Source organism: Lepus europaeus, chromosome 17 (genome assembly GCF_033115175.1).
Source record: "Lepus europaeus isolate LE1 chromosome 17, mLepTim1.pri, whole genome shotgun sequence".
Lineage (NCBI taxonomy): Eukaryota > Metazoa > Chordata > Mammalia > Lagomorpha > Leporidae > Lepus > Lepus europaeus.
In genome coordinates, this window is record NC_084843.1 from 44,752,985 (window position 1) to 44,776,237 (window position 23,253).

A 23,253-nucleotide genomic window follows, 5' to 3' on the forward strand; every position below is an offset into this window, starting at 1 on the left:
CAATAATATTTAATTTCAATATAGTAATTTAGTATTTGTAGAGTTATGTAAAACTCTAATATAACTTTGAGATATTATAAAGAACACAACTCAGTGTGGAAACAACAGTGTAATAATAGGATTAAGAGACATGCCAATCATAGATGTTTTTCACAGTTTGAAAAAGTCTTACAGGAGACTATTTATAGATAACATTTGCAAAGTTTACTCATAATTTAAAGAGTGATGCTGAAAATCACAGGCTAATATCTATTTGAGGAAATAAAGACAAGTGATGAAAACCAAAATTTTGTTTTTTAAAAATGTGTACTTCTTTATTGAAGGCATGAGAGTATAAAAAAATCAAATTTGTACTTATGTAATAATTGGAACTTTTAAATTTTGTTTTCCTTTCTAATGAAACATTTTGGAAATAGATACTACTTCAGATCATAGATAATGGTTTTATTCAAAGAGTTCAAAGAAAAATACATTATGAAAAAACTACTCATAGATTTTAAAATTCTTTGCACTGAAATAAATTTTGTCTTTTCACTGAATTTCACAGTGTTTTCAATATCCTCATGTAATGATGGACTATGAATCCCTACCAGTTGCTTTGAAATACACTCTGAATTTATTAGTTTTACTTTTTCATTTCCACAGAAATCAATTGTAGTTTATTCACATTAAAACCCAAAAGATATACATGTTCAATTTGAGCTGTGTATTTGATAGAGGAAACCAGATGATGATTTTTGAAATCTTAAAATATTATCAGTTTTTACCAAATGCTAACCAATTCTTAAATTATTTAAAAATTATAACGGTTTTGTAGTAACTGTAGTTATTATACCCTAAATATGTCATCATCCAAAGCAAATTAGTTGAGATATTCTTCATTTCTTGCTCCATGACAGTTGATTAGCTACAAAAGGTCCAATCAATCCTAATCAAGCTCCGTTCACTTTGGCCACCGTCTTCATGTCCTTCTTCTGGCTACCCTACACTCTCCTCTTTATCATTCTTTTTTATTGCATGAGAGTATCACTGTCTATGTATTGGACTGAACAAAAAAGCTCACCATCCTCTTCGTATTTTTAATCTGTTCTTTGCCTCCCTGCTTCCAGCCTATCAGCAAGCACTCTGCGTTCTTTCTCTGCAATACTAGCATTTCTCAGTTCTGTAACTTCCTGCCTAGTTTACCTTGATCACTCTCAGGCTCTCATGATGTTTCACTTCTTACTCAGGCAATAACTGAAAAATAACTGATTCTATTTAGATCCTATTTGCAAAAACACAAATGTTCCAAATCCATAAAATAGTGTCAATCTGATCTCAGTTTATTGTTCTAACTTCTGCTATTTAACAATTTTGTAACCATATCTTCCCACAACCACAATACTTTTTTTGTTTGTTTTGAACAATCTATGTTCCTTAAGGTTTCCCATGCTGTGTATATGTGATTTCTTCTACCTTAAGTGAAACGTTTCCTTTCTTCTAGGCCAAATGATCTTAACTCCTAGATTATATTATGGCGCGCGCACGTGCACACACACACACACACTGAATATGAAGGTAAGTAATGTCTAAAGTAACCAAACCTCAGCTTAAATGGTTACTGTCTAAAGGCTTTCTTCATTTCTCCTAGGGAGTGCTGCTTTCATTAACATTTCTGGACATACATATATATATATGATATATTTAAATGTATTATATCTAAATATATGTACATCTCTATTATATATGTTTCTAAATATGTATAGATTTCTTAGTAATATTTACTAATATATAGTTTAATATAATATTAATATATTCACTTTATAAATATTTACTAATATATTTACTAAGAAACATTATATTTGTCTCTTTACAAGTTAAATTTCTATGTGTTCATGCTTTTGAATTAGTATCGTGTCTATGAGTTAACTAATATTGGACTTAAATCCTTGTAGAAGAATATCATTGCAGATTAGATATAATTATTGAGATTTAACAGATGAGGACTGGGTTCTAGCCTTATTACTTAGATGAGCTAGGGCAAATAACTCTCTGGGACTTAGTTCCTCATCTGTAAAATTGAGAAAGTAGGATAAACTGAATAGCCTGACTAAAAATTCACTCAGGTGAAAGCACAGTGCCTGGTATACAGTGATCTTAATCAAGATTAATTATTATTACTTTTCTGTTGTCATCTTCTCTATACATATTTTGTAGCTGTCCACCAGATATTTGCTGTTTATTATCATTGACTGAATATTCAAAGGCATCGTCACTTTCTAACTTGTTGTGTGTAAAATTTGGAGGAGCAGCATGTTTTTGGATTCATCTTTGCTCTCCTGGGTCTTCCTTGCCAGTGCCTTGTATGTGTATTGAAATTAGGAAATATTTGTTGAGGGAATCAATCTGTCACTGAGGAAAGTATGTTTACCAATCTCTTATTATAAGTGTCATTTATTTATAAAAAAGTACTTGTAGGTACTTTTTGTGGTATTGTAATAGTAAGATACTTATCAGACATCATAGCTGTCATTTAAAATATTTATCAAAAACCAATTGAATATTTAGAAAGGCAAACCAAGTACATTCTATGCATAATTATATCAAAGACTACACAGTTAACAATAATCTATTTCTAAATTGTATGACCATGAATTCAACTCATTAACCCAAAACTTACATAAAGAAGACTTACTTTAATTCTAATGTATGTAACTATATGATCCATTTACCTATGTATAAAAAAGTTAATATTTGGGGCTGGCTCTGTGGCAGGGTAGGTTAAGATTTATTTTGTTTATTTCAAAGACAGATTACAGAGAGACATTGAGAGAGAGAGCGAGGTCTTCCATTTGCTGGTTCACTTCCCAAATGGCTGCAACAGCTGGAGCTGAGCATATCCGAAGCTAAGAGCCCAGAGATTCTTCAGGATCTCCAATGTGGGTGCAGGGGCCTGAGGACTTGGCCCGTCCTCCACTGCTTTCCCAGGCCACAGCAGAGAGCTGGATGGGAAGTGGCACAGCTGGGACTAGAATCAACACCCATATGCAACGCTGGCCCCAATGAATAAAACTTTTTTTTAAAAGTTAATATTTTTAGATCTTACACTCATCTGCTGTTTTAGTTACTGTTTACTTTTTGTTTTGTATATTTTTCTGTCTCTCTTGGTTTCTTGACTGACTAGCAAGATACATCTTAAAAATTTTAATTTAATCTGGGCTATTTTACATGTTTTAGAAAAAAAAACTCTTCTCAGCATTAGTTATTTTAAGGATTATTTTACTATCTGTATTTAGATTATTTAACAAAGTATGTCTTTTATTTGCTGACAAATTTGTATACTTCTCCATAGGGACTTGAGTATTTCTTTCTTATAAACAATCATATACATATATGTATATATACACACACACAAACATATGTATATACACAAACACTTTATATTTATGATAACATATATTGCATGGCTGTAATTTAAAGTACAACTCAAGTTTAAAAGAAAGAACATTTTTTTCTTGTAAAATGTTTTAATATATGAAAAATATATCTTAAGTCTACTTATACTTCAACTAATAAGTTCAATAGAAAGTCAAGGAAAACACAAGAAAAGAGCAGGGCATTTGAATATTAAATCTAAATGTTAAATCTTCTGTAAATTCTCCCTGACAATATTTTATTGCCTATATAATAAGAAATTAAGAAACACAAACAAAAGCTTTAATATGGAGAGAAAACCATTTATCAGTGGTTTCAAAGGAAAAGAGCATGTGAAGGAAAATAGAATTCGGTTTACAACACATTTTTACTTTGGAAAATAAATTGAGAACTTCCAAAACATATTGGATAGAAAGTGCTTGATGAAACTAATGTTCACCAAGAGAAATATCCTTAGTATTTTTAAAGTGACATTAATTGTAAAGAAGACTAGATATACAGAATGGAATAGTGCTATTTGTCCAATATTATATGTCCTTGAATTTTTATATTTTACACCATTATAATATAAATGATACATTCATCCAAAATGATGGTGCTCCACAATGTCCTTTGTTTTTAAATTGGTGGTACTTTGGAGCTCTTTCTCTAGGGGTGTGTATGCACGTGTGTTTAACGTATGTACACACCTGCACACATATATATATTCATATTTTTATATCATATAATGTTATATATTTCATGTCTTGAGCACCAGCTAAGAAAGAGTTATAACACTAGAACTGCAGTGAAGTAGTCCTTTTTTGGATGTCAGTATACTAGGATTCCTTACCCATACTCAGATACAGTGATAAAAATTTCTTGAGTGAGGCCACCTAAGGTGATTTGGGCTGTCTCCAAATCGTCATGTCAGTGAATGTGGCACACACAGATCATATTAAATACAAGTAATACAGACAGTCTTTTGAAGTTCATACCTAACACTATTTACCCCAATTATTAGATAACCATACCTTTCAAATCATTGAAAAAACTAGCAATTAATATTTCTCAAATGTGTGTGATAAAATAATTTTGCCTTCTTAAAATATTATTTATGTTTTTCTTCCACATTGACAATGTTTTACGTACAAATTCTACTGATGACTGAGCAAAAAATATGTGAGAAAAAATATAGGGATCTGATGAGGCATGAGATGAGAATATTATGACAGTGTAATAGAGTTTTCAGAGATTTTATTTGAAAAGAATTGGCCCCACAGTAATATATGTAATGCAGGGTGGTCAGCATTCTAATTCCATTTTGAGCTAATTTTGTAAAATATTAGTATCCCCAATTGCACTATTTTAGAAATAATTGTGAATAATTGTGAACCCTCAATTGACTAAAAATAACAGCATACTTCTGCTAAATTTTTAGAATGTTTTATTTTTCAAAAATTCCTGAATAATTTACACTTATTTATTCTTGTTGTTTATAACTTCTAAAGATTGAAAGTTGAAAAAAAAATAAATGACCAACAGCCTTCTAAATGTATTTAATAGTCAATTCTTGATTATTAGAAAAACACTAGAAAACTCAAATTAACTCAGTAATATTAAAAACTCCTTAATTAAATGCACCTACAGGCATTATTAGCATTTCTGTCTTGAGGGGGGGATATTTTATCCACTGTTTTTGTTCCCCCATTTTACATTGTAAAATGGGCAAGAGTGCACTTTCTTTTCTCTTTTATGTATTGAAATGAATATATAAACATCCAAAGCTTGCTGTAAAACTACAAAATTACTAAAACTTGAGAAGTAGTTTCTAGATAACAGCCTGACTTGACAAAATTGCTACATTTTTTCCTTAGTTTGATTGTTTTCTTGTGATTTGTTCAAAAAATAGTACTGACCAATCTTTCTTCTAGTGGCCTTTGCCCAGTCCACTATTATACAAAACGGTTCTTCAGCCAAATCTTCGGGGGGTAACACTAACAATGATTGGGATGATTCAATTCAAGAAAGTGTCAATACTGAAAAGAAGTATGAAACAGATTTAAGGAAGAGTGGGGAAAAAATTATAATTTGCAAGTTCATCTACTGTGCTACATTGACTGGTCTCATTCATGAATAGGGTCTCATTTTATCCTCTTAACTCTGGTTTATAGATAGAACAAAACTCGTTCCTCAAGTGTCATCCATGGACCTAGTGAGATTTCAGAATGGTCCTAAATCACAAAAGTCATGAGAAGATCATATAAATTTTTTTTTAACTCAAGCCCCAAGCAGGCTTTGCCAATAAACTGATTGTACTGAGAGGAGTCCATGGTGGTCTAATGATTTATTACTAAGTTTCCTATTTCAGAGGCGACAGCTGCACTGACTGACAGATTTCATTGAAATCCGTAATCTCAGCCTTTGTCTGCACTGCTGAGGAATTTTTTTTTTAAACTTCTTACTATTGAATTCCTTATTTAGTGGAATGTTAAGCTTGTGATTATAAAATAAACTGAAAGTATGTCACTGTAAAAATTAAAAGAAAAAAATAAGAATGGAAGGAGGGAGGGAGGGAGGGTCTGTAGGAGAGTGGGTAAGGTAAAAGTGTCACTAAACTTCTGAATCTCTCTCTCTCTCTCTCTCTCTCTCTCTCTATATATATATATATATATATATATATATAAAATACATGAAATTCGTTCACCTATGTAAATAAAAAAATTAAAACCTGAGATCTACTCTTCCTTATTTTTTCTTTTGTGAGAGACCAGAACACAGGCACAGGCTGGGCATCAAGTTGCTTATGTCCTAATTAGTGCTGCTGCTCCTCTGGATGACATGCTCAAAGAGAATTCAGTGTTTTAATCGCATTGAGTGCTAATCAGTCGCTTATAAATGGAGGTGAGATACACATCTTCATTGTGTTCGTTTCCTTTTCTCATTAATTACCCCTAATTTTCACTATGATTATTAACATAACATACCATTAATACGCTCAGGAGGTGGCAGAAAGATTATGTGTCATGCTGCGATTCATTAATGCCAGAGATAGAACTGCTACATTTTTTATTTTTTATAGGTAATTCATCACATACTCTACAAAGATACTTTTTTTTTTACTGCTCAGAACCATCAATGCATACTTCACTTTTAAAAATGGCGAATTTGGCCAAGTCAATAACAAAGGACATAAGTGTTCTCTGTAAAGCTTCTAAAATTGATGCTTTTTTCCAATATGATATTTAAAAAAACATTTTAATAAATTTATGCCTTTTCAATTATTATTTTATTTCATTTAAAACAATGTTAAGATTTTTCCAACTTAGATATTTTTATTACTTACTGTAAGATAACCTCACTGGGTTCTATGAAATCCTGTTGTATAGAGTAACAAGAATTAGAAACAAAATCCTTCATTATACCTTGTTTTTGTTTAATATTCTTTTAAAAACAGTTCCCTAGTTAATTTGATACTGATGATATCTGAATTATTATGTTTTTCAAGTTATGCTCTTAGAATTTGTTTCTCAGAACCTCACATTTGAAAATATTGAGGATATTTGCCCCTTACATTGTACATGGCTTTCTGAGAGGAAAAAATAAATAATATCATGGATAACTATTGGAAAAAAGTAAACTATACAAAAATATCTTATTATACAGTTTGGCAATACTAATACAACTGATTTAAAACACATAAAATGCCTCATAAATTTCAATATTAAATTGCTCTTATAAGAGAACCAACCATTTCATTTAAAATATAGAATAATTCAGAAAAGTAATACTTATTATTCCTCAATCAGATAAATTTAGTGGACATAAATCTAAGCTTCATCTTCAAAGATAGAATTCACTTAGCCTTGACATAATGGAGGAAACTCTTACGTTAACTTTCAGCTTCTTACAGTTATTTCTTATTCTCCATTAAGATAAGAAATCATTAGCATTCCATGCTGATACTAAAGGGGAATTCTAAAATGATAGACCCACTATTGCTTTCAAGGGCAATGATAAAATAACTGACAGTTCAGTAGAATTGTGGTTTTAATAACTTGTATGTGCTATGCATTCTGAATTTAGAACATTTTGATTTTGAGATTACTATTACCTTATATGTAAAAAGAATACAGATACAATAGCTCGTAATGATTGCAAATGTTCATTCAGAAATTTTAGGGAGTCAGGAACCATACTCAGTGCTATAAATGTGTTTTATTTGCTTATAGTCAGATATGCATTAAATTGTACGCATCATTTTTCTGATGCTTATAGAATATGTTCAAGGTTACACAGCCCACGCAAGGTTAAATTATAAATCCCTATGTTTTTTCCTCATTATGCTTTTAGGAAAGAAGTATAGATTTAAATATTAAAACTTCCTTTCATGTTCCTTTTGTTCCATATTCATTAGCCTTATTTTTAATGCACTTGGGATTCAGCATTTTCCTAACAGTTGATTAAGTCAACAGCCACTTAAATGAAAAGTTCAATTAGTAATTCTGATTCAGATTTCATATTTTTGATGGAGTAATTACTATTCATTTCCCGCCCACGGGTGTAACTCTTTTGGGGGTGGGCAAAGGGAATACCTCTGAATTCAGTCCTGTCTCACATTCTACCTCTGACACAGAATAGTAAGTCCATAAAGAGACTCTCCCTCAAAAAGAGGTTATTCCAGTACTAATTGGTCTTGTCCTTTTTAGGTGTTATATGTGTCTGAGCACTGGTTATCACTTCCTGTGATGTTTGTTTTGTGCCTGATGCTGCAAGAATCTATACCTGCCTAAGATTCACACTGTTCCTTTAACTCTTCTTTGTGTCCCCTTTGCAATCCTTATTAGTACTCAATATTATAAAAGATCCATGAGGCCTCAGTCTATGTTCATAAGTCTTGGATTTGGGAATCTGACTGCTTTCATAATTTTCAGGTCCAAATATCACTCTACACGGATTCTGAAACCAAGACCCAGAGTAAACCTATGCACTTATTCACCCTGACTTTCCTCCCCTCCACCAACCTCCTTGCTCTTCCAGATCTATGAACAATCTTTGATCAGTGGCATCTACCAATCACTGACACCAACAATATTGTATTTCTCCTTCCTGAAGCATTCTTTCTTGCTAGAAATCATAATACTATGTGGCACTGCTTCGTCAAGCATGAAAAGTAGAGATTTCCTTAATATTAGCTGAATAGAAGATTAACAATATTTAAAAGGAAATGGAGTAAACCATGTAGACCAAGGACAAAAATATAAACCATTCTCTCCTTTTTCCATGGAGAATATAATTCATGAAGAATTATTCTTCCATGAAGAATACCTTAAAATTACCATAAAGTTGAATAATCTTCTTTTAATGCTTCTGAATTTTTACAAATTTTATATCTAGTTTGATTTATGAGTTTTTTCCTGCAGTGTATTATGGTGCTTTAATGGGATCTGAACTTTCTCCCCACTATTCCTTTAAACTTATAAAAATATGCAATCAGAAAACATACTTTTTTATTAAAAATATGAAAGGTATAGGTATCTGGCAAAGCCATTATGTTGCCAGCGCTTGGGAACCCACATCTGATACCAGAATGACTGAATTCAAATCATCTTCCTTTCATTCCATCTTCCTGCTAGTGGGTACCCTGGGAGACAGTAGGTATTGTCACAAGTAGCTGGGTCTCTGCCATCAATGTGGGAGATCCAGATTGAGATTCAAGCTTCCAATTTTGGCCTGACTCACCTCTCACCGTTGCCGTCATTTGGGGAGTGACAAGCAGATGGACAATTCTCTCCCTCCCTTTCTCTCTCTCTCTCTTTTTTTTTTTTTCTCTTTCCCCCTCCTCATCTGCCTTTCAGATAAATAAAAATCATGACCTCAGAAATGCTGAAGCAATTTGTCATCTACAACTTATTTTGACAATTCTATATACAATGGGTTGTAGGAAATAAGAGAATGCACAGTAAAAGATTAGTAATATTTTTTTCCAACACAAACTACGTACAACCTCTCTTGAAGCTATTCATCATAGAAGAAGCAGTTTAGCTGCTCTATATAAATCCAGGCTCTGGGATGCAGAGAGCTTGCTAGCAAGGAGGCATTGAAGTTACCAACCTTTTTCTGTAGCATGGCCTGAGCCTCAAGCCCCCTGCACTAGCCAACCACTCCCCGCCATTTCCATGCAGCAGAAAATCTTTTTTATCTGCTGGCCTTTACTTATGTCTCATTGTCAAAATCTTTCCATGCATTAGAGAAAAGAGCCTGAACCCAGAACCACCACGACAAGATAGTAAGTGGTAGCTTTGGGATCCGCAAGGAGGGAAGGCCTATACTCCCGGGAATGTAGAGTCCCTACCCACACTTCCGGGGAAGAAAAGTCCTTGTCAAGGTCAACCAATGAGGATCAGACCCACCTCGACCTTTAACCCCCATGCCCTGAATCTATAAAAGGAGCCCTCCCAATCTCTGACAAGTTGACAAGTGCCCCCACCCCCACCCGGCTCTGCTGGGACCAGGGAACCTTGCCCAGGAGCGGAATCCCAATAAAAGCCTGTGAATTAATTGATTCATCTGCCTGGGAAGATTTGTTACGCGCCGGACACCTTGCAGTAAGTATCATTGCCTCTGCTCAATATTTCAAAGATGATACTTTCCCAAAACAGATCTGCAGAATCAATAGATCCTAATTAGTATCCTAGCATAAAATGTAACCTGGAGAAATTGATAAGCTGATTTTAACTTTATATGGTAATGAGCAAAGGCCAAGAAAAACACAATCCTGAAGCTAAAAATACTAACATGAAACTTAGACTACAGACATTATAAACTAAAGTAATTCAGATAATAGGTTATTGATGGAAAGGTGAAAAGATAGATCAATGAAAGAGAATAATATATGCAGAAACAAACCTTTATATAAAGGCTGTGATTTATAAAAAAAAGAGTTTCATGACATAACATAGACCAAATCTGATCGTTGTTACAAGGTGATTATTCAAGTCTTTGAAAATAAGCACATAGTTAAATAACCCATAGCTCTTCATCTCCTCCCTCTCTTTTTCCACTCTTAGATTTAACAGGGATCACTTTTCAGTTAAAATTTAAACACCTAAGAATAATTGTGTGTTAATTACTGAGTTCAACCACTAGTACTAGAACAACAACAACAACAACAAATACTAAAAAGGATAAAGTATTACATTGTACATCTAAAGTGAGGACGGGAGCTGATCAGTTCATTGTTGCTTATAGTGTCCATTTCACTTAACAGGTTTCCCCTTTGGCGCTCAGTTGTCACCGATCAGGGAAAACAAATGATATTTTTCTCTTTGGGACTGGCTTAATTCACTCAGCATGATGTTTTCCAGATTGCTCCATCTTGTTGCAAATGACTGGGTTTCGTTGTTTCTTACTGCTGTATAGTATTCTATGGAGTACATGTCCCATAATTTCTTTATCCAGTCTACTGTTGATGGGCATTTGGGTTGGTTCCAGGTCTTAGCTATTGTGAATTGAGCTGCAATAAACATTAATGTGCAGATGGCTTTTTTATTAGCCAAATTAATTTCCTTTGGGTAAATTCCAAGGAGTGGGATGGCTGGGTTGTATGGTAGGGTTATGTTCAGGTTTCTGAGGAATCTCCAGACTGACTTCCATAGTGGCTTAACCAGTTTGCATTCCCACCAACAGTGGATTAGTGTCCCTTTTTCCCCACATCCTCTCCAGCATCTGTTGTTGGTAGATTTCTGAATGTGAGCCATTCTAACCGGGGTGAGATAGAACCTCATTGTGGTTTTGATTTGCATTTCTCTGATTGCTAGTGATCTTGAACATTTTTTCATGTGTCTGTTGGCCATTTGGATTTCCTCTTTCGAAAAATGTCTATTGAGGTCCTTGGCCCATCTCTTAAGTGGGTTGTTTGTTTTGTTGTTGTGGATTTTCTTGATTTCTTTGTAGATTCTGGTTATCAATCCTTTATCTGTAGTATAGTTTGCGAATATTTTTTCCCATTCTGTTGGTTGCCTCTTCACTTTCCTGACTGTTTCTTTTGAAGTACAGAAACTTCTCAATTTGATGCAGTCCCAAATGTTAATTTTGGTTTTGACTGCCTGTGCTGTTGGAGTATTTTCCAGGAAGTCTTTGCCTGTGCCTATATCTTGCAGGGTTTCTCCAATGCTCTCTAATAATTTGATGGTTTCGGGTCGTAGATTTAAGTCTTTAATCCATGTTGAGTGAATTTTTGTGTAAGGTGATAGGTATGGGTCTTGCTTCAAGCTTCTGCACGTGGAAATCCAATTTTCCCAGCACCATTTATTGAATAGACTGTCCTTATTCCAGGGATTAGATTTGGATCTTTGATCAAATATAAGTTAGCTGTAGATGTTTGGATTGATTTCTGGTGTTTCTATTCTGTTCCATTGGTCTATCCATCTGTTTCTGTACCAGTACCATGCTGTTTTGATAACAACTGCCCTGTAGTATGCCCTGAAATCTGGTATTGTGATGCCTCCGGCTTTGTTTTTGTTGTACAGGATTGCTTTGGCTATTCGAGGTCTTCTGTGTCTCCATATGAATTTCAGCATCATTTTTTCCAGATCTGAGAAGAAGGTCTTCGGGATCTTGATGGGTATTGCATTGAATGTATAAATTGCTTTTGGGAGAATAGACATTTTGATGATATTGATTCTTATTTCAACCAGATATTTTGGATTTTTATATTGGTCTATTATGCTATGTTATATGTGCGTACATATTGTATGTCCACATGGGGAAATTTTATTAGGAGTTTTATTTTAAATGGCTTATAGATAAGATTGTCCATAAATTTAAGCTGCTAAAATCAATCAAAGATACATTTTAATTTGTATGACCTGAATCTGTGTATCATATGTTTTAAACTTGTTGGTAGAAAGAAACTAAAAACATTTTAGATGGTTGTGCTTAAGTTTACTGGTTAAACAAACTACACCATGTTAGATATTTAAGACGTGTTTTCAAATACATGATTCTTAAAATTTATAGAAGGCATTGGACCTTCTGGTAAATGTTTTATTAAGTTCTTATCTAAGGGTTGAAACGGTTTGCTAAGTATTCATGTAATATTGCTATTGTCAGCAAGTGATCTAGGACTTGCTCCCTCATTTCTCTATTCTAAGCCCAACTTGTTCTTTCACTTCTCTATTCTCTTCAAGGTAGGGAACTAATTCTATTATGAAGGAATCTGTAGGATGCACAATTTAATCTTTAGACCTTATAAAAGAGATGGCTAACATTTTTCTGTAATAGCATAGCCAAAATAAGAACTCAAATAATAATCTCATAGCTAGATTCACATCGCCATCAGCGAAGTATACAGTAAGTAGAAAAAAAAAAAACCTCCCTTTCAGAGCAAAGGGAAAGAAAGTTTTAAAGTGAGAATATAATTTTCCTCATGGGCATTGTCTACCTTAGAAAAACTACTACAGAACATGCCTGTGACTATAGACTTGTAGTTCAGGCCACCGAAGATTAGAGATGGGACACGGGCACTCCCTTGACTTGCATCCTCTGGTCTGCTTTAACACAAACCAGGAGGAAAAGAAAGCTAGGCATCAGAAGCAATGGGTGGCAGGCCTATTCATGGCTGATCTGTACAGTGATCTGCCCTCAAGGAGACCCAACAGGCCAGTCCACTGCAGTGGCTTGCAATGTGGTAAGCCTGGGCTTCAGCAGAAGTCAGCTTGTGAAGAGCCCTGGCAGCTCTGCCAAGAGTTGGATCACTGGAAATGGACCTGCCCTGGAGTCGAAGGATGCCCAGGTCAGAGCCACAGATCTTATTGGCTCCAAGCTGAAAAGCCCTTCACTCAGCCCAACTTCCAAAGTGACCACTGCAGTTGAGGGGACAGCCAAGTAGGGTCAGCAACATTGCAGGCAGAACTGTACATTTCTTGTTAGAGATGCCCCCTGCCTTTACCTGGCCAGCTCTCCTCCCAGGCCAGCCAAGTAATGAAAGTCAACAGAGTGCCTTCCCCTAGGAGGTTCACACCTCCCTTAGGATATACCCCATGTGAAGAGATAGATAGGTCTGGGCCTCTTAACTTACAAGGCCTAAAGCCCAACAGATTATTATCAAGCCCCTTCTATCAGGTTCTATTTGCCTCTCAATCAGAAAAATTACTTGTAGCTTAGACAGCACCTTTCTTAGCTCCTCTAATAATGACTCTGTCCTTTGTTCTAGACCTTGTCTAGTGCACTTGGGCCTCATTCCTTTGTAATCATAACCTCTACTCTACCACCAATGGCTCTACTCCCAACCTGTGTGTACTGATGGTCCTCTTCCCCACTTAATGCTGTATAATTGTTCAGACCTGGTAAATGCCACTCTTAGGATCATTGGTTACTATCCTCACCCTGTCTTTTATGACCTTGTCTAAATATGATCAGAGTCAGGGAACTTGGAAGGCTTCCATAGCCTTGGCAACTCATGACGACAGCCTAGGGTGGTTACTGGCGCCATAAACTAGAGTGTCAATTTGTTGGGTCAACAACAGGAGCCACTGTGCACTTGCTCCTCATGTGGGATCTCTGTCCTTAATGTACTGTACATTTTGATTTAATGCTATAACTAGTACTCAAACAGTATGTTTCACTTTGTGTTTCTATGTGGATGCAAACTGTTGAAGTATTTATACTAAATTGATCTTCTGTATATAAATAGAATTGAAAATGAATCTTGATGTGAATGGAAAGGGAGAGGGAGCGGGAGACGGGAGGGTTGCAGGTGGGAGGGAAATTATGGGAAGGGGAAGCCATTGTAATCCATAAGCTGTATACTGGAAATTTATATTCATTAAATAAAAGTTAAAAAAAAAAAGAAAAAAAATAAATTAAAAAAAAAAAAAAGAGTTTCCCTTAGTGCAGAAAACATGTCCTTTTAAAAAATGGTTTTGGATCTATCCACATAAAAACAAAATTATCCCTACCTCATTCCAAACACAAAAAGCAACTTCATATGTACTATAGATCTCAACATATACATAAAATATTAAAACACAAACAAAATATCTTCATATTGTGTTAATAAAAGGGATTAAACAGGATATGTTTATTTTTAAAATGTAATTAAGAATTGACAGTTTTAGAGTGAGAATACTCTCCTTATTGCTACTTTTTCAAAACTTTAATTTTCATTTTTACATCAATTTCTTTTCTTTTCTTTTCTTTTTTTTTTTGGGGGGACAGGCAGAGTGGACAGTAAGAGAGACAGAGAGAAAGGTCTTCCTTTGCTATTGGTTCATCCCCTAAAGGCCGCTGCGGCCAGCGCGCTATGGCTGGCGCACCATGGTGATCTGTTGGCAGGAGCCAGGTGCTTCTCCTGGTTTCCCATGGGGTGCAGGGCCCAAGCACTTGGGCCATCCTCCACTGCACTCCTGGGCCACAGCAGAGAGCTGGCCTGGAAAAGGGGCAACTGGGACAGAATCCGGTGCCCCGACCGGGACTAGAACCTGGTGTGCCGGCCGAAGATTAGCCTATTGAGCTATGGCGGCACTGGCCTATCGATTTCTTAAATTAACATCTTTAATAATTCAGATACATTTTTCAAAAATCTTTTTTTTGGTTTTAGTATTCATCAAGTCAACAATTCCATTTCTCTACAAATTTACAAATTTTCATATTTTGCAACTTGTACAGGAAAAGAATAATTCTTTACTGTGTTAATGTCTGGTAAAGATCATTATAACAGATTTTCTTTTTTATTACTCTTGATCACATTTAACTTCTCCCTATATTTGTAGTAAATGAGGCTGATGCTATAGTTAAAACAAATGTAACAAACTTGCAAACATTAATTTGAAAGCTATTGTGGAATTCCAATCTTATTTGTAGCCCTAGTGGGTGATATCACCATATACAGAAGCTATCACAATTTGAAAAATAATTAGTTATATCATGAATTATCACCTAATTTTTCAAAGAAACTGAATATGTTATCAAATTTTCAGCCAAGATTTTACTCTACACGTCTCCTTGGAAGTAATATAATGTAGAAATCCAAACAAACAAACAAAAAACTTGAACTAAGGTTGAGCTAACTTCAAATTCTGATATTATTGGCTATAAGCATAGAGAAACGAGGAAAGTTAATTAATATTGCTGATCATTTTTCTCAGCAATACAATAATGAATAATTGCAGGAACTTCATAGGTAAGAATTTCATTTGTTTTTTGTTTTGCTTTAAGTTACTTGCTTAATTTAATTGACTTTAATTAATCCATTTATTTAAATAATTGTGTAGTCTAAAATAAGATAACAGCTTTGTACATTTCTCAGAAAAAAATTATTTGCAGGATTATTATTAAATAAGTGATAATCAACCACTAAGATTTCCATGAATTCCAGGGGAAAAAAATTTAACGTTCAAAGCTTCATCTTTCTTATCTCACACAGAAAACTGCAACAGGTATTTGATAAAGTTTCATAATGTTTCCAATAATGTGTTTTACTGAATATATAGTTTCTTTTAAAGGGTTCTTTCCTGGAAAGCGGTTAGCATTGTGGTGGAACAGGTGCACTGGATCGCCACTTTGAATTTTGGTTTCTCTACTTCTGATCCAGCTCCCTAATAATATGCCTCAGAAAGCAGTGGAAGATGGCCACGTATGTGGGTCCCTTCCACCCATTTGGGAGACCTGGGAGGAGTTCCTGGCTCCTGGCCTCTCCTTCATCAAGGCCGGCTACTCAGGTTACATATCTATTTAAAATGTTTATATATTTTAAATAAATGTTCTTTCTGGTGGCAAGCATCGTGATGTAGAAGGTCAAACTACCACTTGGGATGCCCAGATCCACATTAAAGTGACTGGTTCAAGCCCCTGCTATTCCACTTCCAATCCAGCTTTTTTAATGCACATGTGAGGAAGGAGATGATTGCCAATATGTGCATCCCTAATATAATTGGCTCAGAACAGTCACCACCTTACAGTAGGAGTTAACTCCCCTGAAACAAGGATAACAACAGATAATCTGAATAAAATTAGACTTCTAAGTGCAAGGAACAGCAAGAAGTCACTTAAGAATGCCTGCCTCATTTTGATGACATAAGCAGTAAAACCCAGACTTTTCACCTAATGTTACATGTTATAAATCAAATAATTTAAAACTTACCTTCATCTAAATTGCAATTATATTATTTTGCACTGAGCGTAGTAATAAGCCTTAGGTGAAACTATGTTAGGTATTTTGTTCACTCTGACTTCATTATCACTTACATATTTATTTACTTTCTTTGGGGTCAACTTTACCAGAATGTTAACTCCTTAAGGATAGGGGACAGTCTGTTTTGCCTACATCTGTATTTTGAGGACACAGTAGAAATAAAATATACATCTTCTATAAAAATGAACATCTAACAAGTTCTTATTCATTTTAGATAGGACACTTGATAGCAACTTAGTTAATTTTACTATTACTGATTTGAGTGATTCATTTTAACAACGATGTTTTTTGTCTTACCTTTACTATAATATTTTAATAATGCCCTGAATCCACTATCCATATTTACAGTTACTATAATTTTCTTCATTAATATTTCAAAGTCTCATCTTACTTCTTTAATCCTTTCCTATGCAACACTTCTTCTTCCCTTTCTTATACAAAGCATTTTCTCTGAAATTTCACTTTTATCATTCTGCACTTCAAGGTGAACTAAAAAACACTGACTTGCACACATGGTAGACAAAATTTAACATTACCCTAATTTCATAGAGTAGCTGGTTTAAAAGCCTCTTTCAGAATCCTGGACTACTTCCAGATTTTTTTTTAAATGATCTTTCTTCTGAACACCACAGCTTAGCTCTCTCTAATGGGAGGCTATTTCCAATAACATTTTGGCTGCTCTAAGTATGAAATGAAAAGGATTGATTAGCTCAACTTCTACTCATAATAATTCCAGAAAGGAGAGGATTCTAGGACTCAAGTAAAAAGCAGCGACTGAAAATGTTGATCACAAAAGATTCGATATTTCTCTCACTGATTCCACCCCTCACCTCTTATTACTGCTCTACAAATACGCTCTGGACATTGAATCTTACAGGTTTTGACTCTCTTTGGTTTCTTGGCTCAGGCTATTCCTCATCTAAGCATCACATTGAGAAAATCAACCACTTTTCAGTTCCAATCTTAAATTCTTGGTCCTCGGGGAAAACTTCAATATTCTTCCACTAACTGAAATGTTTCCTTCCTAAAAATCCACAGGGAAGTTTGTGCTGTCATGATTGAACTGGCTATAATAGCACAACATCGCATTGCTAATCTCCCCCATCCATACACACAAAATCAGTAGTCCTGTAGAAATAACCAATCCTTTATCTGCTTTTCTCATCCCAAGAAGTCCAGGTGTTCTCAGTGGAATCTATCTTACCACCCAGCATTTTTCCCACAGGGCTTCAGACAACCCTACACCCTATTATGACCCAACTTCTCATATCACTTTTATCCCCACCAGCAAACTTTCCCAAGACCTCCTAAGATTCAAAGTCCAACATCAGCAAAATCACCTATTTCAGCTCCCCTCTTAATTTACATTAAATTGTATGTTCCTTCCCTACACCCTTTATTTACAGAAGATACTCACATAGCTGTCATGAGTACTGGGTCACATATTTCAGAAAACCTTGAGCCTAGAGGAAGTTGGTAGCATTCTTGTATCTTTCAATTGCTTCTAGTACAGCATTATTCTGCATCCTTTGCCACTGACCCCAATTCTTCTAGAGTACATGCCAATGGATAATCCCACTGCTATGCTATGGATGTGGTTTGTCCCCTGACTTTTCATGTGCTGGAAAGTGTTGGATTTTTTGGGGAGGTTATTAGGTTAATACGGTATCTCCTTGGAAGGAGTTAACAGCTTCTCAGATTATTAGTGTCTTCTTGTTGAAGGGGCTCAGGACTGCTGAGACTGGATTACTTCTCATGGGAATGAGTTGCTATATAGCAATTGCAGCTTCTCAGCTTGCTCTCTTGTTTGTACTCTCACATACATGCTCCTACTACTTCCTCCCAGTTATCTACCATTCACCACAGGTCACACAGAGGCAGCTACAGAATGATTTTAGACTAGCAGCCTCCTAAACTGTAAGATAAACAAACTTCCTCTATAGCAATACAAAGTAATATTTTGTTGTAATTACTACAGAGCAGACTGAAAAAAACTACCTACCAAATATCCTTACTGTAGTCACCTATGTATCTAATTAAATAATCCACTTTATTAATGGAATGTTGGTTTATTGGATTATTGCTTCCTTTTCTTCATCACAATATGAGAGGAATGTAAAAAGTTCATAGAAAAATAGAATATAAAGATAACTGTATTTTGGTGGAAACATAGTCACATGGTTCAAGGACTTTGTATTTTCCTAATCTTCCTATTTTCTAATGCAGCAACTTCTCACCACCTTTTGATGGATCCCCATTCTCTTCCTGATCTCTTACTATTAGAAATTTTAGTTTTTCCCATCTGAGAACTCTATTTTGACTTTCTTATCTGAAAAATCACCACTGTGGTCCTCCCTGTACCAAGCCCTTTTTCCCCTGGAAAAAAATTCTACATTACCAAAAAAAAGCACTCTATGCCTTTCTATTTAATTGCTACTGATATTATTGATTCATTTGTTTATCCATAAAATTTGTTGCATTACTAGAGTGGGAATTTGGGGTTTTTGTATGATTATTTTTCAAGTGCTCTGTATCAAACATCTAGCACAGTGCTCACCACACTACAAGCCCTCAAAAATATTTCCTGGCTAACTAACAATAATAGTTAATGAAACTAAAATACACAAAGGACTGTTATCTTGTAAATCATAGATTGGATGTAGTCTGATTGACAAATGTGTAGACTACATTTGGGTATAACTGGTAATTCAAATCAGGAGTTAGTACTTGGTTTTGTGAATGTTCTATTTTGCAAGCAAAACACACAGGCTCTATTTGTTTGCTTTACTTTTCTTTTTCTTGCTCAGGATGACTGGAACAATGCAACATGTAAGAAGTTCTCTCATCAGGGTACTCTTGGTAACAGGGAAAGAAAGATGACTACTTGAAGCAATACAAAGCCAGATTTTCTATGGATAATTTGGTGTTTGCGTCTACACAGCTAATAGAATGAGTACTAAATAATTTTATAAAATAACTATGTAACTGATCATCTAAAATGTTCTCACCTCTAACCTCTTCCTCTGGTAACATGAAACATTTAAAAATTTATTCGTAATAAAATGATTTCAACTACTGGTAGTAAATCAATTATTTATACTCTATCATGTTTTAACATATCTGAGAATAACTAGAGTACAATTGGATATGGTGGATTTTCATCTTACATTTACTTTTAAAAAATTCTAATAGGTTAGGGAAGTTATTTCTGAAATGTAAAGATATTTAAACTTTTTTAAACTACTAAATTTAGTAGTAATATTTTATATTCATTTAAACAGCACTATAAATTTTGAAAATTGAGGGAAAATCATAGCAAAATTTAAATATTTTTCTATTTCAAAAGTGATTTTATATTTGTCATTATACACTCAATTTTGATGCTATTTGGACTTATCTTGAATTAAGCCTATATGAAAACATACATTTTTACACATGAATTATTCAGCTTTTCATTACTGCAACTAAAATACAGGAGAGAAGCTACATAGCTACTTATGAAGTAAAAAGGCTTATTTCAGTGCAGTTTGGGTGGTTCACAGGCCAAGATTTTTTAGTCCCACTACTGTGGCATACAAAGAGGAAGATCAATGGCAGAATACACATAGGAAGATCACATGGCAGCCAGAGAGCACAGAGAGACAGAGAGCGTGCTCTGCAGAGGTTCTCGCCCTCTAAACTGTCATGATGCATTTGTGGAGCTGCACATAGCAATCTAATCTCACTGAATCTCTTCCCAAAGGCCCTGCCTTGCAACCCAATAATTACTGAATTAAAATTTTAGGGTTTGAATACATGTATAAGGCGGGGAATCAAATCATGCAAAAAATATACCAATACTTTATTCAGGATAAAACATATGTAATTTGTTCTCATGTTTGTAGTAAAAATAATGCACAAGTTGCTTCATATTCACCTCATATAATTAATCCATTTTTAGTCTGGATAAATATAATCATATGTCTCCATTTTGATCATTTTAAATAAGATACAAACTACATTACTATAATTTCTCTATAAAACTTGAACTCTTTGCTTTTACTTTAATTCACTATCTTAATACATTTCTCTCATACCTTCACTCTAAGTACAGAAGCAAACATTCTTGCGTCTTCAGATACACCTCCAATGTAGAATTTCTTCTGAAACACTGGAGGATGATCATTTTCATCCTGAATCTCAATGTATACTTTAGCTGTATTGCCTGGAACATAAAAAAAAAAAAATCATTAGTTATTGTTCGTTGAAAAAATGTACCAGGCAGGCTGGCACCGCAGCTCACTAGGCTAACCCTCCACCTGCAGTGTCAGCACCCAGGGTTCTAGTCCTGGTTGGGGCGCTAGATTCTGTCCCAGTTGCTCCTCTTCCAGTTCAGCTCTCTGCTGTGGCCCGGGAAGGCAGTGGAGGATGGCCCAAGTGCTTGGGCCCTGCATCCACATGGGAGACCAGGAGGAAGCATCTGGCTCCTGGCTTCAGATCGGCGCAGCATGCCGGCTGCAATGCTCTGGCCAGCCGGCTGTAGCAGCCACTTGGGGGGTGAACCAATGGAAGGAAGACCTTTCCCTCTGTCTGTCTCTCTCACTGTTTAACTCTGCCTGTCAAAAAAAAAAAAAATGTACCAGGCAACAAATATTAAACTTAATGACTGAGATGCCCGTGAGTTGTATCAGTTTCGGAGTTGGAGTCCCACTGTCATTTCCAGCTTCTGGCTAATGTAGATCATGGGAGACAGGAGGTGAAGGTGAAGATGAAGATAATTGAGTTCCTGACACTCATCTAAAAGACCCTGACTGATGTCTGTGCTCCTGGCTTTGGCCTGGCTCAGCACTGCAAGTTGTGGGCATTGTGAGTCATCTAGAAGGGAGCTCTTTCAGTCTGTCTGTATCCTGTCTCTCAAATCAAGTTTTTAAAAAACACTGGAATAATTACCACATTTGAAAATAACAAAGGAAATAACTTAATCAGAATGTCATTTCTAAATGGATATTTAATACCCCAAAACTCATCAGACACTGATAATGGTGCTTCTGGTGTAATAATGCTACTCAGTGTTCTTTCTTTTTTTTTTTTTAAATTATAGTCTTGGTAATTGATTTTACTCATTTTAATAGGTACTAAAGAATTGTGATCTGTTAATTTAAATGAAACAGCTCCAGTTTAAGTCATAAACATTTCATACACATTATTAATTACACAAAAAGGAAACAAATAGTTGGGTATTAACTCCTTACAAAATAATAGAAATGGCCATAAACTAAAAAAACACTTTTCTCATCTTTATATATCAAACAATAAATTATTTTCTCTTAGCAAACTGTAATATTTTGGTTTTGATACTAAACGTAAGCAATGACTGTGTAACACTGCTTCTGCAAAGGAAAATAAGTTTTATCGTGCATTAGGGACATCAATATTAGTGGCTAACATTTCTTGAAAAAATGCATTGTACCTGAGAGAAATATTAATCATATCACTCACAAATGCAGCATATTAACTTTTAAATTACATTAAATACACCATGCAAAATACATTTCATCAAATGTTAGAATATCCTTCCCCAAATCATAACTTTAATGAGAAATATGGCACTTGTCACTAATCCAAGAATAATCTTTGTCAAAGAATCTGATATATATTTATATAATTTACAACCAGATTGCACAGGAAATAAGTGATTATTAATTTTGCAAGAAGTAGATTCAAATAAGTATCCAAGGCATTACTAAAGTAAACTTTTCTGATACATTTCAACTATGATCAAATACAGGTACACACAACTAATCTCTAAGCTATTTTTCAGGGACTCTTATTTTGGCATTTTACTCTTGTTTCCATGGTTCCTCTCAAACTTATAATAATTCATACTAGCTAGTAACACACAAGAGTTAATTATACATTACAAGATGTCTTTGTTGATTAAATAAATCAGAGATCAACTTTCTTCATCTTAGTAAGAATTTAGATATAGGCTTTGTGCTTGCCCAGGGAAGGGTCAGAGAAAAGAAAGTTCACTTCAATGTGCTGCCCTTGCCTTGCTGCTACGGCTTTGCTTTCCCTCTTAATTTTCTCTTTCCTACTACTGTTGAATTGGAGAAGCTGGAATCCAGAGGGAAAACACACAAGGTCCACAAAAACAGATGCTTGCAGGGAAGTGGAGCCATGACAGATGATGCTGCCCTATCCCTCAGCGCCAGGGCTCTGGCTTGTAACCCAACCATCTCTAACCAAAATTCTTTCAAAATAAACCATTTTTTACCTTACCGGCAGATAATGTTTGCCATTGAACTCAAAGTAACTAACAATTCTACATTTAGCATTTTTTTAAATAGAAATCCTAAACTAGACATACTTTCTAATCATTTATTTTCTCCTTTAGTCAGAAATACAGGAACTCCGTTCTGCTGTTCCTTTTCAGATCTCTAAGAATGAAAGAAGTCTCAGAAAATATACTGCTTAATGATGTCATCCTTTTTCATTAAAAGGGGTGAGACATTTAAAATGTAGTACAACTTGCCAAGAGGAACAACTCGTCATGGTCTTCTTTCTTACCTCCCAACGCTAACTTCATATCAGTTTGGTCATTACATCCTTTATTTCCCTCTCACTGACAAGCATATATTTATGTGAAGGGAAGGAGGGAAAGAATAAGAGAGGTTGGAAAAGAG

At 34.9% G+C, this 23,253-nt stretch overlaps 1 protein-coding gene across 15 annotated transcripts in view; it reads right to left on the reverse strand.

Annotated features, from left to right (window-relative positions):
• The window catches only part of PCDH15 (protocadherin related 15), a 725,080-nt gene that overhangs the window by 76,279 nt on the left and 625,548 nt on the right, over nucleotides 1-23,253 (reverse strand). For all 15 annotated transcript variants that reach the window (XM_062215103.1, XM_062215102.1, XM_062215101.1 and 12 more), the window contains one exon: nucleotides 20,665-20,792. In XM_062215103.1, coding sequence (XP_062071087.1) covers nucleotides 20,665-20,792 — 128 coding nt within the window. The remainder of the gene's footprint in view (nucleotides 1-20,664; nucleotides 20,793-23,253) is intronic.